This window comes from Dromiciops gliroides, chromosome 1 (genome assembly GCF_019393635.1).
Source record: "Dromiciops gliroides isolate mDroGli1 chromosome 1, mDroGli1.pri, whole genome shotgun sequence".
Taxonomy (NCBI): Eukaryota; Metazoa; Chordata; class Mammalia; order Microbiotheria; family Microbiotheriidae; genus Dromiciops; species Dromiciops gliroides.
In genome coordinates this window covers 17,917,307-17,935,050 of record NC_057861.1, presented here as the reverse complement: position 1 = coordinate 17,935,050, position 17,744 = coordinate 17,917,307, and the positions used below count along the sequence as shown (strand labels likewise).

The following is a 17,744-nucleotide window of genomic DNA, read 5'->3' as shown; positions in this document are numbered from 1 at the left end:
CTCAGCTACCCTACGCTGGGGCTGCCACCAAAGGAATAATAATTATATAAGAAAAATTATAATTTTTATATAATAAAATAGCTTTAAGAAAAGTGGGTAATCAGACTGGTGAATGCATCAGGGAGCTTCTGGTGAGGACTTCCCTCCAGTAACACAGATTCAACATCTGGGAAGAGAGCTGAAACATATATTCTTTGAGAACTGGGTAGGGGCACACAGAGTGACTTGTCCAGGGTCACACAGTCCAGATGTGTCAGAGATGGGACTTTTACCTAAACTGTGAAGTCAGACTATGTCTCCCAAGAATATCCTTTCTAATTTTTTTTGTTTCTTTTTGTTTTTGCAGGGCAATGAGGGTTAAGTGACTTGCCTAGGGTCACACAGCTAGTTAAGTGTCAAGTGTCTGAGGCCAGATTTGAACTCAGGTTCTCCTGAATCCAAGGCCAGTGCTTTATCCACTGTGCCACCTAGTTGCCCCCTATCCTTTCTAATTTTAAAAAGCACCTTCCTCCCAATGACCCTGTGAAGTGTGCAGTGAAAAAGATGATTATTCCATAATAGAGACAAGAACACTGAAGTTCAGAGAACTGAAGTGACTTGGCCATAGTCACAAAGTTGGTGAGTGGAAGCAACAGGAATCAAGATGCGGCAGGTCACAGTTTCATAAGGTTGTGAGACAGAAGGGATACCAAAAAACACAGAGGGAAACTAGGTGGAGCCCTAGTGCTTAGAGTACTAGGCCTGGAGTCATCTTTGTAAGTTCAAATCCAGCCTCAGACACTTACTAGCTGTGTGACCTTGGGCCAGTCATTTAACCCTGTTTGCCTCAGTTTCCTCATCTGTAAAATGAGCCAGAGAGGGAAATGGCAAACTGCTCTGGTATTTCTGCCAAGAAAACCCCAAATTGGGTCATGGAGAGTCAGGCATGACCGAATAACAACAAAGAAAGAGAACCCAACTCCTTATAATTGAGGCTCAGAGAGGGAGTGATTTGTCCAGGGTCACATGGGTAATTAACAGAACTGGAGTTTGAACCCAAATCGAGTTCTCTTTCAACTGGACCATTCTTGACTTCAAGGGAAACCTCTTTATAGGGTGGTGTTGACCCAGAGCAGGGCTAGAGATCTGCATGAAGCTCTCGTCCCTGGGAGAAATGCCACTGTTTGTAGGCACATGAAATTTTCCAAATGAAGGAGGTTGTAAAATGGGGGTGGGAGGGATGATGGGCAGATGGTGGCAGGTGTGACTCCTTTGGGTTTCATGAGCTGCCTCTCCCCACAATCTTGGTGATTCTCCATGTTGATTGAAGCACTGACTCTCCTCCTGTGCAGGTCTCAGCATCGGGGGGGACCCTGCCCCCTGTCAGCACCCTGACTGCCCTGCACAATTTAGAGCCGACGGCCGCAGGGATCAACCAGCAGCCCCAGAACCTGATCATGGCCTCACTCCCTGGGGTCATGGCCATTGGGGCAGGTGAGCCTTCTTCCTTGGGCCCCACCTTCACTAACACAGGAGCTTCTACTCTGGTCATTGGTGAGTTGGGGTCAGGGTGAAGGGAGTGAAGGTGGAGATATGGCTTCAAGGGTAGACTATCAGAACAAGGGACCCTTAGAGCAGGGAATGTCAGAGTTGGGAGGGGCATTAGAACATGGGATGTCAGAGCTGGGAGGGGCCTTAGAACAGGGGATGTCAGAGCTGGGAGGGGCCTTAGAGATGACCTCATCTTAAAGATGAAGAAATGGAGTGGAAAGAGTGGAAGTGACTTTTCACAGGTCACACAGGAAGCTGGGACCCCTCATTCCCAGGCCACTGCTCTTTCTGTTACAGCATACAGACTCTTGTTTCTGATTCCTGGGTAGAAGAAAAGCTTTGTCTATCATCAACCCCTCCCAGTCTTCTGGAGAGCCTGGGACACAGGGCTCCAGTGTAAATTCCCAGAAAAAAGGGATGGTGGAGTACTGTGGGTCAGAGGACCTGAGTTAGAATCCTGACTGCCTTTGGGCCTCAATTTCCCTATATGTAAAATGAGGGAGTCCTTAGAGGTCTCTGAGCAAAGACTGGGGGATGATTTGTTGGGCAAGCTGAGAAGGGGATTCCTGCTCAGGTCTGGGTTGGACTCAATGGCTGACAAATTCTGGGATTATGCATAAGAAATGCAGGTCAAGGGCCTTAGGGACATCTTGAGAGAGAACACTTCCAGCAGGCATCAGGGGACTTTTAATGTTGAACTTGGAAGAGGATTGCCAGGTGTGATGTGGCAGCCAGTCAAGCTGGTGAGACCTTGAGCTGCATTCACTATGTCCTGGCGTCCAATAATGAAGAGGCGCCTGCCCTAACGGGTGCTGCCTTGGCCAGCTCATATATGGAGGACCGTTTAGTTCTGGGTCTCATGGTTTAGAGGGAAAAGGAAGAGTCATATGAAGGTCAGTTAGAGAATGTTGGGGTGTTTAGTCTATGGAAGAGAAGGCTTGGCTGGGGAGGTGGGGAAAGGAACATGAGAGCTGTCTTCCAGGACCCGAAGAGTTGCCATGTCATCGTTGGAGAAAGGCTGGAGTTGTTGGGTATAATGATATTCTTCTGAGGGGATGTCCCACCTTCTTCCCCATGATATTCTTCGGGTGCAGGTTGGACTATGAGGTTTTCTCCAACTCTGAAATTCTATGATTTCGACAGGCAGAGGATACCATCAAGGCATAGGTCTTTGTAAACCACTCTAGGGACAGCTGGGAGATGGCTATGAATGGGGAGTAATGAGAGAGAAGCCTGGAAAGAGAGGTTGCATCTATACTGTGGAATGTCTTACATGTTGGACTGGGGGATTTGGATTTATCCTAGGAGAAATAGGGAACCATTGCAGGTTGTTAAGCAGGAGTGTGACCTAGTCCGGTTTGTGCCTAATGAAGACAATTCTGGCAGTTGTATGAAGGATGATTTGGGAAGGGGAGAGAATGGAGACGGGGACCAGAAATTGTTATCTAATATTTACAGATGATAGTGGATGGTATAGCCTCAATTGACATGAGCTGAGCCCCAGGCCCCAAACCCTGTAGGGCCCCTTGGGTCCTAGACTCTGCCCTGGAGTGAAGGGGAATAGGGAATCGGGTTCTACTCTCTTGTCCTCTGTGTTCTAGGCTTAGCTTCCAGCCAGGCGCAGAGCGTGCCTGTCATCAACAGCATGGGAAGCAGCCTGACCACTCTGCAGCCTGTCCAGTTCTCCCAGTCACTGCATCCCTCCTATCAACAGCCACTCATGCAGCAGGTGCAGGGTCACATGGCTCAGAGTCCCTTCATGGCCACCATGGCCCAGCTGCAGAGTTCTCATGGTAAGGGGCTTGGGCCCCCTGGAGTCTATTCCTCTTCCTTTCCATACTCCTCATCTTGAGCCCCAAGTGGTGTTTGTGAGAGAGGGCTGGGAGGTCCCAACCTGACTGGTCCTCCATGGGTCTCAGTGACCAGAGGGTGCTCAGAGGGTGGGAGCCTGGGCCCCTAGCTTCAAAGTTTGAAGCACTGCAAATGACCACATTACTAGCTTACTTCTGGTATGGTCATTCACATAGCAAACTAAGGTGCTTTACAGTTTATCTACACCTCCATCCTTCTGTAAGCATACACCTGTTCAGGATAGTGCTTGGGTCTACTCAGAAAAGACATGGCATCACCTGCTAAGTGCATCCCAGCTAAATGAGGGCCCCTGGTCCCTGTGTTTACTTTGGCTTCTCTTCTCACTTTACTCCTCCACAGCTCTCTACAGTCACAAACCTGATGTTACTCAGTACACACACACTGGCCTCCTCCCCCAGACCATGCTCATCACCGACACTGCCAACCTCAGTGCGCTTGCAAGCCTGACGCCCACCAAGCAGGTAAGGCTGGGAAGGGATGGCTGCCTTTCACCTGTGGTCACTGTCCAAGGTCCTGATGCCTTTCAGTTTAGACCTCAGCTTCAGCCTATCTCCCTTGACTCAACATCTCTCTTTCCTTAGGTGTTCAGCTCAGACTCTGAGGCCCCCAGCGAGTCTGGGTTACACACACCAGTGTCTCAGGCTTCGACCATCCACATCCCCAGCCAGGACCCAGGTATCCAGCACCTGCAGCTGGGACATCACCTCAGCACCAGCCCAGCTGGTGAGGGATGTCTCATCTCCCCACCCCAGCCCCTGTGGTGGGATCATCAGATGGGCAGATGTTTGCTGGGAGGAATGAGGTGGGTGTGGGGTCATGGAAAGTCAGGACTTGGATTCAAATTCTGACTCTGACTTCCTTACCAGCTGGACAATACTGGATGAGTCAGTTACTCACCCATAAGACGAGGAGGCTGGACTGGTGATCTCTCAGGTCTAGTCTGGCTCTAAATGCCAGGAAACTGAGGGAATAAAGGGGAAATTAATGTGTGGAGGGGACATAGAAAAGATGCAAAAGAAATTACGGCCTGTGACAGCAGGGAATCACAAGGTCCTGGATTGAGAACTGGAAGGGACCCTACAGCTCATCTAATTCAATGCACTGATACTGCAGATGTAGAAACTGAGGCCATGGGAGATGGTCCTGGTATTTGATAGAACAGCTATCATTTACATAGCACTTTTAAGGCTTGCAAAGCTCCTTACAAGTTACTATTTGATCCTCCAACAACTCTGGGAGATAGGTGTTACTATTTGTACATGAAAACTAGGTTTATTATAAGAGGAATGAACATGCATGTGGAAATCAAAGCCAGAGCACAGAGTTCACAGCCCTTACAGAAGATGACTTTTTTTTTTGGGGGGGGTGGGGGAATTAGGGTTAAGTGACTTGCCCAGGGTCACACAGCTAGTGTTAAGTGTCTGAGGTCGGATTTGAACTCAGGTCCTCCGGAATCCAGGGCTGGTGTTCCATCCACTGTGCCACCTAGATGCCCCCAGACAAGTCACTGAACCCGTTTGTCTCAGTTTCCTCATCTATAAAATGAGTATAATAACTATCTATTTCCTGGGGTTGTTGTGAGGATCAAGCAGTACATAGCTCCCAGCATGCAGTAGGTGCTGTATAAATGCTAGCCATCATCACGGGCACCATCATTGTTATGTCCTGGCTCTGTCCTTTATACTGTGACTGGGGAGATGGCTTCACTAGGCCTCAGTTTCATCCTCTGTGTGATGGAAGAGGGGTCGTATTAGGTCCTGCCTCCGGGGGCAGGTAGCTCACGGCCACGCTTGTCTTCACAGTCTCCTCCAGCAGCCTGGTACTGTACCAGGGCTCAGACTCTGCCAACAGCCACAGCCAGCTCCTGTCCTCCAACCACGGGGTCATCGAGACCTTCATCTCCACACACATGGCATCTTCCTCTCAGTAACGCCCCCCCCTTCCGGCTCTCTTGGGAGGGGCACGAGACACTGGAGCCCCCTTAGTCCCTCCCGGCCTCCACTGCCACAGCAGGACAAGGACCCTTAGGAAAACCCTGCAAGAAGCCCAATACCAGGAGGAATCCTGCTGCCCCGGACCTCCCAACTTATCTCTGGCAGCTTCGAAGGGTAAAGAGGGACTTGGGACAGACACCACCTGTGCCGTAGCATCTGGAGGGAGCTCGGAGGTCATGTAGTACCACCCCCTCACTTTACGAAGGAAAATGAGGTGAAGATGCAGACGCTCCTTGGGCGTGAAGCTCTTGAGGTCACATGGTAGAGCTGGGAGTCCCCCAGGGTCCCCTGCCTGGGCCCCGAGCTCCCCTTTCCCCAGGCTCGGCTGCAGTGTCAGAGACAGACCAGAGGGACAGGGAAGGGCAGGACCCAGGCTGCTGCTGCCCGTCTTGTGCCCACCTGCCTCGGAGGGTAAGCTTCGCTTCGGCCTCTCCGGGTAAGGCCGCTGGCCCCAAGCAGTAGGGCGGCTCGGCCGGCCCATTCCCCAGCCACACTCCTCGGCCGTCCTGCCGGCCGTGACCTGGCGGCCGCTTTGGGGGCAGTCCCTATACAGGCCGGTCCTACCACCTCCTCCGAGCCGCAGCTTTTGTTCCTTCCCGTACCCGGCTCTAGGCGGCACTTCTGGGCTCCATTGGGGTGGGAGCCTTTGCTTGCCCTGGCGGAAGCCCAGGTGCTTTGGCAACGTCGCGACTGAGCGATGTGGCCGGGGCTGGGGATCGGTCCATGCATGGGAGGCAGCTCCAGCTGGGCAAGAGGGGGAGGGCTAGAAGGTCAGAGGAGGCGGCCCAGGGGGCTGACCTGTCCCACCCGGCTGGGAGCCGGACTGGACTTCAGCCACCCAGCCCTTGGCGAAGACCCGCCTCCGGCCGAGGATGCTGGGGCTCTGGGCGTGGTCACGGGACGACCTATGCTGCTGGGGACTCGCTGGGCCCGCGGCTCCTCGACACGGACAGGAACGGAAAGAACAGGACACAAACCTCTCGCTGCTTGCTCCCAAGCAGGGGGCGAGTCGACAAATATATGTATTTAACTGTCTGCTGGTGCTCTGTTCCTTTACCCTGCCTTGGGGGTGGGGGCACGGGAGGGGATCCTGGGGGGCAGGGGCCAGACTAAGAGGGAGATCATTTCAGGTCTCCGGCTTCCCAGGTACCTGGGAAGGAAACAAGCATTTATTAAGCCCCTACTAGGTACCAGGTGCTTTACAAATATTATCTCATCAGATTCTCACAACCATGGAAGGCAAACAAGGTGAAGTAACTTGCCCAGGGTCACAAAGCTAGTAATTGTCTAAGGCTGGATTTGAATTTAGACCTTCCCACAAGGCCTGAGCATTACCTACACATCATATTGTTCTGAGATGAACATCCCCAGCCTCTCCCCCAGCGCTCTTAGGTAAAAGCCCTTGGGGCCCTTCACTGCCCCGGCTGCTTGCTTCTGAATGTCTCTGGGTGGCTAAAACGTGCCACTTGCTGCCCTTGATGTTGGCTGACTGGGGCCCTCCCTAGTTCTGCACTTGATGCTCTCTCCTGACCGAGGTTAAGGTTTTATCAACATTTCTTGTCACCCTAGGGACGCAACATCTCCACAACTTCTAAGCCTTGGAAACTACCCTTTCAACATTTTTAAGCTGGGGGAGATGGAGGGCAACGGGGAGAAAAATGGAATAGGAGGAAACCAGAAATAGACTTTGACTCTTGGGCCTGGACAGAAGCTCAGAGGTCAGAGGGGAGCCGCTCCACAACACCTTCGTGAAGCACTCAGCAGAGCACAGTGGAAATAACACATGTAAAATGGCGGGGGGAGGGCTCAGACTGGATGACTCCTAAAGTCCCTCTGCAGCTTTAAGTTCCACGATCCTGCTTGAATAGTTATGGTGACAGGGAGCTCACTACCTTTCAGGGCAGCCCTGAGTTAAACACGTGTAGAAATGAGAAGCTCGAAGTTTTCAGAAAACTTCTGTACTTTTTTCAGAAAACGAATAAATGAGTCCTCAGGGCTCTCAGGGCTGGGGAGTGGAGAGGGGAAGAGAGCACGATGTCTCGATTGTGGCCAGGTCTGGAGCCTCTCCAGCTGTTAGGCCCGGGGTGACTTCAGGGACAAGGAGGGCTTTTCCAAGTCTTCTTGGGTGACCCGAACAGGAGCCAGAGGAGGGGCTGATCAGGGGTGAGCGTGCCAGGGTGCCACAGGCCTCGAGCTTTATCAGGCTCCCACCCTGATGCGGCCAAGGGCCCCCGAGGAGTCCCATGATGTGGATGGTGGTTTGGTACGAGCGTCCAGGCCAGGCTGGTGCTCCTGCAGGCCACGCCCATGGCAGGGACAGAAGGTGGGTAAGAAGGGAGGCTGGAGCAGAGGGCCCGGAGGGCTCCCTGGAGCCCTGCAGCTCTCCAGCCCTTGGGTGTGGCCCCTCCAAGAGAGTCACTGGGCAGCCCTGGCTGCTTGGCCCTTCTGTGCCGGGAATGGCGGAGCCTCCCTTTCCTTCTGTTGCTTCTTCCTTCTCTTCTTTCTCTTTGTGGGGAGCTGTGCGTGGCCCCCGTTGTGCGGGACCCCTCCTGCTTCTGGCTCCCTGTGAAGGGACGGGGGCCGAGGTTGCTTCTCTGTGGTGACCCTGGGACCAGCGTCCTTCTCCTGCTCGACCTGCTTGTGCTCCTGCTTCTTCTTTTTCTTCTTCTTGGGCGCCTGCTGCTCTGCGGGGGCCTCCTGGACAGGCCACGCTCTGTGCCGGAGGATGTCTGTCGCAGACACGGCAGCTTCCTGGCACCTCCTCCACTCCTCGTCACTGTCAGACTCACTGCTATGACACAAGCGGAGTCAGGTCTACTTGAGAAGGGGTTGGTCTTCCCGACCCCCCAGCCCAACACCTCCTTGGCCAAGCTATGCCCGCTCAAGCCCCTGACAGAGCAGGGTGGGTGAGTGGGCAGCGCGCTGGAGCTGAACGAGCAGCCACTGGGATAGAAGTTGAGTTTATTAGCCGTGCGACTCTGGGAGCATCACCTGACCTCTCTGACCCTCGGTTTCTTCATCTGGGATCTGGGGATACCACCTGTCACCTGTCCTGTACAGGTCTGTTGTGAGATATGGCTTTATGATCCTCCACATGCCCTATAAACAGGAGCTGTGAAGACGACTCCTCCCTCGCCCGCCAGGGTCTGAGCAGGGTCTGCTTTGGGGCACGTGGCAAAGGCAGGAAGTCAGGAATGCATGGCTCAGGGCCAGGTAGCTCACCTGGAACTGGAAGGAGGCCGCTTTCTGCTTGTGGTGGGAAGACCTGCGCCTTTTGGGCTGCCTGGGACGGACGTGAAGAAGAGGCGGAAACCTGCAACGCCAAAGAGCCAGACACAGGAGAGTGAACCCCGAGGTGAGCTGGAGCAGCTGGGGCACCAGCACCGAGGTTGAGGGTCTGAGCTCAGAAAAGGGGGGCTGGACACTCACCGTCGTCCTCCCCGGGGGCTGTCTGCACGGGAACCTGTGCAGGCCTGGGGCTGGATTCCGAAATGGTGATATAGCTAAACGGGAGAGAACACCAGCGATTGAGCTCGAAACCTAACACCGAGGCCTCGGGCTGGACAGAGACTAGGAGAGCTTCTGGTCAGTGGTTCAGCCTCAGTTTCCTCATCTGTAAAATGGGGGAGAGTGGTAGCAGCTCCCTCCTTGGGTTGTTGTGGGTTCAAAGGAGATCTTATACATATTGTATTTGTAAACCTTAATGTTAACCATTATCATCATCACACATTTGAGAGCTAGGAGGGCCCTTGGAAAGCATCTAGTCTGGCCCACATTTTTTTTTTTTTTGGCAGGCAATGGGGGTTAAGTGACTTGCCCAGGGTCACACAGCTAGCAAGTGTCAAGTGTCTGAGGCCGGATTTGAACTCAGGTCCTCCTGAATCCAGGGCCGGTGCTTTAACCACTGCGCCATCTAGCTGTCCCCTGGTCTGGCCCACATTCGATGAGAAAATGGAAAACTCAAACCACCCACCTGCAGTCAGAGAGAACTCAGACACCCACTCCCAATGCCCACTAGTCTCACTTCACTGCAGGGTAGGAGGCCCAGGGGGCGTGGCTTTTGTTACCTGTCCAACAAGGCTCCCAGCTTTTTGGCTACGTGAACCCGGAACTCTGGAGTGGTCTGCAGCTCATTCCCATCTTGCTCATGCTCGTCCACCTTCTGTCTGCAATGAAAACAAAGGAACCTCCTCGCCCGGGGGCTCAAGGGACCCTGATTTGATGATCCTTGTTCCAGACAGCATCGAAACCCCCTGGGCAGACCCACCACAGTGTGGATTCTACTTCATGGAAGTGGAGACCCCAGGCTCAAAATGCCAAAGTACCTGAGGCTTGGTCTGGCGGCTGGCAAAATGTCCTGAGCTGAAACCTCTGTGGAAAGAAGGGGAAATTGAGGCATCTGGAACAAGATCTTGGCCAAGTCATTTCTCATTTCTAGGGAAACATTTCTCATTTGCAAGAGTAAGAGTGTGGACCAAGTTCTTCAAACATGGAGGTCCCTCCCAGCCCTGACATGCTCTGTTCTAAAGCACTCCCAGCTCTGACATTCTGTTCTAAAGCTCTCCCAGCTCTGACATTCTCTGTTCTAAAGCTCTCCCAGCTCTGACATTCTCTGTTCTAGGGCCCTTCTCAGCCCTAACATCCCCTGTTCTAATGCCCTCCCAGCTCTGACATTGTAAGTTCTAAGCTCTGATGTTCTAGGAACTGTGAACTATATGTTTCACCCTAACCCAACGAATATTTATTGCTCGCCTATTTTATATCCGGTTGTGTGCTAGGTTATAGAAAGGGACACACAGATACAAGGTAAGGTTCTTGCCCTTGAGAAGTTTCTAATCTCATGGTAAGATGCCTACACAGAGACCAGAGGTCTCTGCTGTCCTAGGAGGACACCAGACCAGGGGTTGAGAGGACGTGGGTTCTAGAGCGGTTTTTCTAGAGCAGTTTTCTCCAAGGCTGTTTGTGAGTTAGGGGCAGAACTGCCACGCAAGGGCTCCTTCCACAAGGCAGAAAAGGCCTCACGTCTCCATTTAGAGAGAGGCACGGTAGGCTATCTTGGCTCAGCACCAGATCTGGGTTCAAATTCTGCCTTCTGCTGCTTACTGCCTCAGGCACATTCCTCAACTACTGGGAAGCTCCACATAAAGGGAGGGGGCTGGATCAGGGGGTCTCTGGGGCCCCTTCCTGCTCTAGATCTTTGTTCTCATGAGAGAGGAATCAGAACAGTCCTGGGTTCGAATCCTAACCCGCTACTAACTTCACTACATGAACACATGGGAGTCACTTTCCTTCTCCATGTCCTCATCAGAGGCCTCCCAGCCTCCATGTGTTCTAAGGTCCCCATGCCTCAGTTTCTCCATCTATCAAAAGAGAAGGGTGGCTTCCTCATCCCGGTAGTGTGTGGCCTATGGGCCTCCCCTTCCCCGGCCTCGGGGCTCCTACCTTGTTCCCGCTTCGGGCGCGGCCCCCAACCCCAGGCCGGCACGGCCGCCTCCTGACAACGCTGCAGCTCCTCAGCGTCGCCGTCCTCGCTGCTCTCGCTGTCGCTCACGCTACCCCTGGGCGCAGCCATCTTGGGCCGTTGCAATGCATTGTGGGTCGTCTTCCTGTTTCTCCTCACATCCTCCCGGGGCTGCACGTGAGCGGGGAGGCGCGCAACGCATTTTGGGAGTTGTAGTTCTCTGGCTCAGAGTCCCTGGGGATCAGTCGAGCAACCCAGACACCAACTCAGACCTGAACCAGAGTCCCCTCCGTGACATTCACGTCATAGGCTCGTCCAGCCTCTTCTCAAAGACTTCCAGTAGGGGAGAGACTACCTACTCCTGAGCTGGTAACCCATCTCACTTTGGGACAACTCTCAATGAGAGCAAGTTTTTGCTGAGTCGTCTCCATTAGCTTCTCCTGTCATTTGCACCCACTGCTCCTTGTTCAGGGCTCTAGGGCCAAGCAGAACTAGCTTTCCCTCTTCCACCTGAATGCCCCTCAAATACTTAAAATCAGCTATCGTCCCCACTAAATCCTATATTGTCTAGGCTAAATATAACCAGTTCCTTTGACTAGGACGGACGATTTCCCCCTTTTTTCAAGTCTAAATTTACTTTTTTGCAAATCCTGCTCCTGGTTCTTCACTCTGGGGCCAAGCAGAGAGTCTAATTTCCTATGGAGATTATGGAAACAAGCAACAGTCATTCATTCACATTCAAGGTGCTGGACTAGGTCTAAAGGAGGAGAATACAAAGAGGAGAAAGACATGGTCCTCTGGAGAGTTTGCAGAAATAAGACAAAAACATAATGATCTTTTTTTGGGGTGGGGTGGGGGAACGATCAGGATGAATTGACTTGTCCAGGGTCAAACAGCCAGTAAGTGTTTGAGGCTGGATTTGAACTCAGGTCCTCCTGACTCCAGGGCTGGTGCTCTATTTGCTGTTCAGCCTAGCTGCCCCAACATAAGGATCTTTCTTTAGTTAGGTAAGGGAATGAGCATTTGACTTCAGGTCTTCTTGACTCAAGACTTGGTGCACTATCCATTGGACCATCCAGCTGCCTAGCTTATCTACTCCCAGAAAGGAGCAGAAGATGACCTTGAGACGTCTTTTATGTGGCATAGTGAATAGAGGGGAGCCTGATTCCCTGGACAAGCGCTGCTAAACCATGTCAAAGGAGAGAAGGGAATGAGAATTCCCTCTCAGTTTCTAAACTGAGAATGAGAGTATGAAGTGCTATGAACCTGCAGGTGACATTACTCATGCCAGGCTCTATGCTTAGCATTACTCTCTCTACCCCAGAGATAGCTTACGCTGCCATCTACGCTCTCACACTTAGTCCCAGGACCATCATGAGGTGTACTTGCAGTGACCGAGGAGTCAAACTACCCTCCAAAGTTTCCACTTAACCAGAACTTTAACTAGGACAGGGTGACTGGGGCTGCTCTAGGGCACCGAATTCAAAAGGTACCAAATAGAAAGTTCTGATAACACTTGTCCTTCAATAGCACAGAAATGATAGCACTTAACATCAGATTAGCAAGAATGTTTAGATAAGGGGCAGCTAGGTGGTGCAGTGGATAAAGCACTGGCCCTGGATTCAGGAGGACCAGAGTTCCAATCCGAACTCAGACACTTGACATTTACTAGCTGTGTGACCCTGGGCAAGTCACTTAACCCTCATTGCCCCGCCCCCCCCCCCCATAAAAGAAAAAAGAATGATTAGATAAAATAGGAAGCTACCAAATGGTAGAAGAGGGTGAGCCCTCTACCCTCCTCAATTGAACATACACTTCATGTAGCCTCCCCCAGGATAATTTTGTATTCCTTTCCCTGGGCAACCAAATTCCCAATTACAGTTCTGTTTTCAACCAATAACCATCTGCTAAGCAACTACTATGTGTCAGGCACTGTAGTAAATACAAAAAAAAGTAAAAAGTCCCTGCCCTCAAGCAACTTACAGTCTAATGGGAGAGACAACATGCAAACAAATGTATACAAAGCAAGCTTTATACAGGAAAAATTGGAAATAATTAACAAAGGGAAGTCACTATAATGAAAAGGGTTTGGGAAGGCTTCTTGGAGAAGGTAGGATTTTAGTTGGGGCTTAAAGGAAGCTGGAGAGGAGGAAGGAGGATATTCCAGGGCTGGGGGATAGCCAGAGATAAAGCCCAGAGTGGAGAGATGGAGTGTCTCGTTCATAGAACAGCCAGGGGGCTGGTGTCACTGCATGAAGAATATGTGTAGGGGAGTAAGGTGGAAGAAGATGGGAAAGGGGGAATCAGGAGGGGGTCAGAGTATGAAGGATTTTGAATGTCAAACAGAACATTTTGTATTTGATCTTGGAGTCAATAGGCATTCATTTATTTTTAAATTAAATTAAATTAATTTTTTTTGTGGGGCATTGAGGGTTAAGTGACTTGCCCAAGGTCACACAGCTAGTAAGTGTCAAGTGTCTGAGGCTAGATTTGAACTCAAGTCCTCCTGAATCCAGGGCCAGTGCTTTATGCACTGCGCCACCTAGCTGCCCCCTGGGAATGGCTTTCTTCAGTTAATTTTTGTGCTCCCTTTTCCAAGCTGTTGACTCTTTTTATTTCATAATTTTCTTGCATAACACTCATTTCTCTCATTTCTTTTCCTATTTTTTCTTCTACCTCTCTTATTTGATTTTAAAAATCCTTTTTGAACTCTTCTTGCTTTTGTTTGTGTAAAAGTGTTTAAATTTTATGGAATCAAAAGGATCCATTTTGCATTTCATAATGTTCTCTATCTCTTCTTTGGTTATATGTTCTTCCCCTCTACATAGATCTGACAGGTAAACTATTCCTTCCTCTTCTAATTTGCCTTTGGCATCACCTTTTATATCTAAAGCATGTACCCATTTTGACTTTACTTTGGTATACATTGTAAGATGTTGATCTATGCCTAGTTTATGCCATACTATTTTCTAGTTTTCCCAGCAGTTTTTGGCAAATAGTGAGTTCCTATCCCAGAAATCTGGAATCTCTGGGTTTATCAGACAATAGATTACTATGGTCATTTATTGCTGCCTTTTGTGTGCTCAACCCATTCCTCTGGTCTATCTTTCTATGCCTTAGCCAGTACCAAATAGTTTTTATGGTTGCCACTTTATAATGTAGCTTTAGAAGGTGGCTAGGCCACCTTCCTTTGCATTTTTTCATTAATTCCCTTGATACTCTTGACCTTTTGTTCTTCCAGATGAATTTTGTTATTATTTTTTTCTGCCTCTATGAAAGAATTATCTGGTAGTTTGTCATGGCACTGAATAAGTAAATTAATTTAGGTAGAATGGTCATTTTTACTAGATTAGGTGGGCCTACTCATGCACAATTTGAAAATATATTTAAGAAATGAGGCCTTTATTAGAGAAACTTGTGTAAAATTCCCAGTTTCTCGATTTCTGAAGGACACTTTATCTTCCTCTTGGAAAGGCTTATCATCTAGAAATTCTATGACTGGGCAAATACTTTTCTTTCTTTCTTTCTTTTTGGTGGGGCAATGAGGGTTAAGTGACTTGCCCAGGGTCACACAGCTAGTAAGTGTCTCATGTCTGAGGCCGAATTTGAACTCAGGTCCTCCTGAATCCAGGACCGGTGCTTTATCCACTAATCCACCTAGCTGCCCCCCTGGACAAATACTTTTCAATACGATATACCACCCCATTTGATCTATGTGGCCCTATGTGAGCAGGTATTATCAACCCCATTTCACAGTTAAGACAACTGAGACTTAGAGGAGGGAAGAGACTGACTCATGATCATACAACCAACAATTGGCAAAGCCAGGATGAAGACCTAAGTCCACCACCCTGTGCTACCTGCCTAGTAGAAATGAGGGAGGGCCTTTGCCTTTGTGGTTATGTGGACTGAGTGTGGATCAGTCAGTTGAAAAACATTTATTAATCCCTTACTTTGTACCAGGTGTCGTGTTAAACGCAAGGCATACAAAGAAAGGCTCTGCCCTCAAGGCGCTTACATTCTAATAGGGGTGACAACTTGCAGATTATATGTGTTTGCAGGTTTTTTTCATACCAAGTTGAGCAGGGGGTCCTTCCTTTTCTGCTTCTCCCCACATCTTCCCACCAGCTGCTTCCATGAGTCCCTATCCCTTTGCCCACCATTGCAAGTAGCCTGGCCCCTATCTACATTCAAGAGTCAGTGGGGTTGCTCCAATTTGCCACCTGCACTCTACTTTAGTGAAAAGAGTGAAAATTCTCCCTGCTCCCTACTCAGAGCACCAGAGAAAGGTGGTGGAGATTATTAGCTCTGTTTTGGATTCGGTGGGTATGAGATGCCTATAGGACACACAATGACAAAGACAAAAGGGAAACAATCTGGAAACCACCACCTTACTTTGAGCCTTCATCTCCTCTCTTCTGGACCACAGAGACAGCCTCCTAATTGGTTTCTTTGCCATCAGTCTTTCTCCCCTCCAATTCATCGTCCACACAACTGCTGCTGTGATTTTCCTTAAGTGGAAATGTGAGTATGTCATGTCTCTGCTCAAGGAAGGAAGGAAGAGCAAATAAATATGATTCTGGTCTGCTATCCTCTCTCTGAGGAGAGCAGAGTGGGCCAGCCTTGTGTCCCTAATTTCTCTCTCTCTCTCTCTCTCTTGGGTGGGACAATGAGGGTTAAGTGACTTGCCCAGGGTCACACAGCTAGTAAGTGTCAAGTGTCTGAGCTCGGATTTGAACTCAGGTCCTCCTGAATCCAAGGCTGGTGCTTTATCCACCTAGCTGCCCACCTTGACCTTAATCTCTTGCTCCCCTCCAGGCAGGAATCTGTCTTTCTTGGAGAATGGCAGAGGAGACCATAGAGATAATCTACTTATGCTTTCCTTTGAACCACATCTAGACAAGCTCATGTAGACAGCACACATAACCTGCATATATGTATGTGTACATACCATGTATATATGGATATGTCGGTCCTCTTTCCATGTCTGCCCCTGTCCAACCCCAAACTTAACCCCATATAAGCTACTTGAGGGCAGGGATTGTTTTATTCTCAGTACCTAGCACAGTAACTGGTGTTATCAGGTGCTTAATCCATGCTTGTTGGTTAACTGATTGATGTCTGATGATTTGAGGAAAAGAACAGGAGAAGCAGATCATGGGGAAGGGACCAAGCTAGCTGAGGGTATTAAACTGGGCATTAAGTGGGAGAAGGGAATCAAAATCTTCCTATGGCATGCATTCCTTTGGGTTCATCATGGACCCTTGCCCAGTCATTCTCCTTTGAAATATACATTCCTTTGAGAGACAGGAAGGAAGGAAACAAACATTTATTAGGCGACTATTATGTGCCAAGCACTTTTTTTTTTGCAGTGCAATGAGGGTTAAGTGACTTGCCAGGGGCACACAGCTAGTACATGTCAAGTGTCAGAGGCCGGATTTGAACTCAGGTCCTCCTGAATCCAGGGCCAGTGCTTTATCCACTGTGCCATCTAGCTGCCCCCCTCAAACGCTTTATAAGTATTGTCTCATTTGACCCTCACAACAACCCTGCTAAGGAGGGAGCACTGAGTCCCTCACATCTCCACGGGAACGAATTCATCAGATGCTCAGTACTCTCCTTTCAAAAGTAGGTGGTTGCTGAGAGCGTCACAGCAGAGAGAAGGGAGGCTAAGGAATTGAAGGCATACTTTACAGCTATCTTTTCTAGATTTCAGGGATTAGGGGCATGGTGCCCCCACAATAAGGAAAATCCGCTTAAACATTTTTGGCCCTCCCTTTGTACCAGAGAACTCTTGAATTTTTTGTTTTTCTTATATGGGGTGTTTATAGTACCTCATTGTAAAATTGGGGTTCAGTATCGGTTATAGGCTATATGTAGGTTAATGTTAAGTAAGAACATTTTTTTTGTGTTGTCTCCTGGCCTTTGTAGGTCATCTGACTTCCACAAAACTCCCCCCCAAATTTCCATTTAATTTCATATGTCCACCCACAATGTATGAAACTGTGATAGGGAAAGTCGAGATGTGGAAGGGCTAACTGGATTGACTTCTCAGTTTTGTTCAGAATAGGCAGCTGGGCCAGAGCCATACCTAGGTTGCTATGACATAGGTCTTTATCCCAGGGCACTGACAGCTTCCTCAGATTGAGCACATTCCCTTCTTCAGGAGTGTAGAAACCATTCTAATAACAAACTCTCTCCTCCTGTTCAGCTGACTTTGTTGCAATCACTTACATTGTTTTCACATGATGATTCACAAAGTTCATTTGAAGGCAGTTTATGTGACTTCACCCCAAAATTGCTAGTTATGGCTCCGAATGAAGCCAACACAAAACTGAATGGGTTCTCACCAAAGGCAATGGGAAAGTTTTTTAAATTATAAAAGTATTTTATTATTTTCCATTTACATGTAGAGATAATTTTCAACATTTGTTTTTATAAGATTTCTAGTTTCAAATTTTTCTCCCTCCCTCCCTTCCCTTCCCCCTCCCCAAGACAGCAAATAATCTGGTATAAGTTATATATGTGCAATTGCATTAAACATATATCTGCATTAGTCATGCTATGAAAGAAGAATCAGAGCAAAAAGGAAAAACCTCAAAAAAGAAAAACAACAGCACCCAAAACAAAAGAAATGATATGGTTCAATCTGCATCCATATTCCACAGTTCTTTTTTTCTGGATTTGGAGAGCATTTTCCATCATGAGTCCTTTGGGGAACTATCTTGTGGCAATGGGAAATTAAAACAATCTTTTTCTGCTGGTCCCCAGGCTAATCTCAAGATGGGCTACTTACACGACAATTTGCTCGCTCAACCTCTTTTGCTTAGTATATGTAACTTGAAATTAATTTGTACTACTGGATAACTGACTGGAACGACAGATAA

At 49.2% G+C, this 17,744-nt stretch overlaps 2 protein-coding genes across 4 annotated transcripts in view; one reads left to right on the top strand and one right to left on the bottom strand.

The window, feature by feature from the left end:
- Nucleotides 1-6,431, top strand: part of HNF1A (HNF1 homeobox A) — a 28,848-nt gene extending 22,417 nt beyond the window's left edge. The window contains exons 6-10 of one of the 2 annotated variants that reach the window (XM_043975172.1): nucleotides 1,332-1,533; nucleotides 3,132-3,323; nucleotides 3,742-3,863; nucleotides 3,984-4,125; nucleotides 5,205-6,431. In XM_043975172.1, the coding sequence (XP_043831107.1) occupies nucleotides 1,332-1,533; nucleotides 3,132-3,323; nucleotides 3,742-3,863; nucleotides 3,984-4,125; nucleotides 5,205-5,332 (786 nt within the window). In that variant the 3' untranslated portion in view covers nucleotides 5,333-6,431. The remainder of the gene's footprint in view (nucleotides 1-1,331; nucleotides 1,534-3,131; nucleotides 3,324-3,741; nucleotides 3,864-3,983; nucleotides 4,126-5,204) is intronic. The other variant, XM_043975173.1, reaches the window with a different exon arrangement.
- Nucleotides 6,432-6,495: 64 nt separating this feature from the next.
- On the bottom strand, nucleotides 6,496-10,987 carry C1H12orf43 (chromosome 1 C12orf43 homolog). Of its 2 annotated transcripts, none has more exons than XM_043975174.1 (6): nucleotides 10,839-10,987; nucleotides 9,722-9,767; nucleotides 9,464-9,562; nucleotides 8,826-8,899; nucleotides 8,619-8,709; nucleotides 6,496-8,187 (listed from the first exon to the last, which is right to left on the bottom strand). In XM_043975174.1, exons 1-6 carry the CDS (start codon nucleotides 10,966-10,968, stop codon nucleotides 7,812-7,814), a joined length of 816 nt encoding a protein of 271 aa, XP_043831109.1. In that variant the 5' UTR covers nucleotides 10,969-10,987; the 3' UTR covers nucleotides 6,496-7,811. The 2 variants fall into 2 exon arrangements, with proteins under 2 accessions (XP_043831109.1, XP_043831110.1); XM_043975175.1 differs by having other exon boundaries at nucleotides 6,496-8,184.
- Between the last annotated feature and the right edge of the window lie 6,757 nt (nucleotides 10,988-17,744).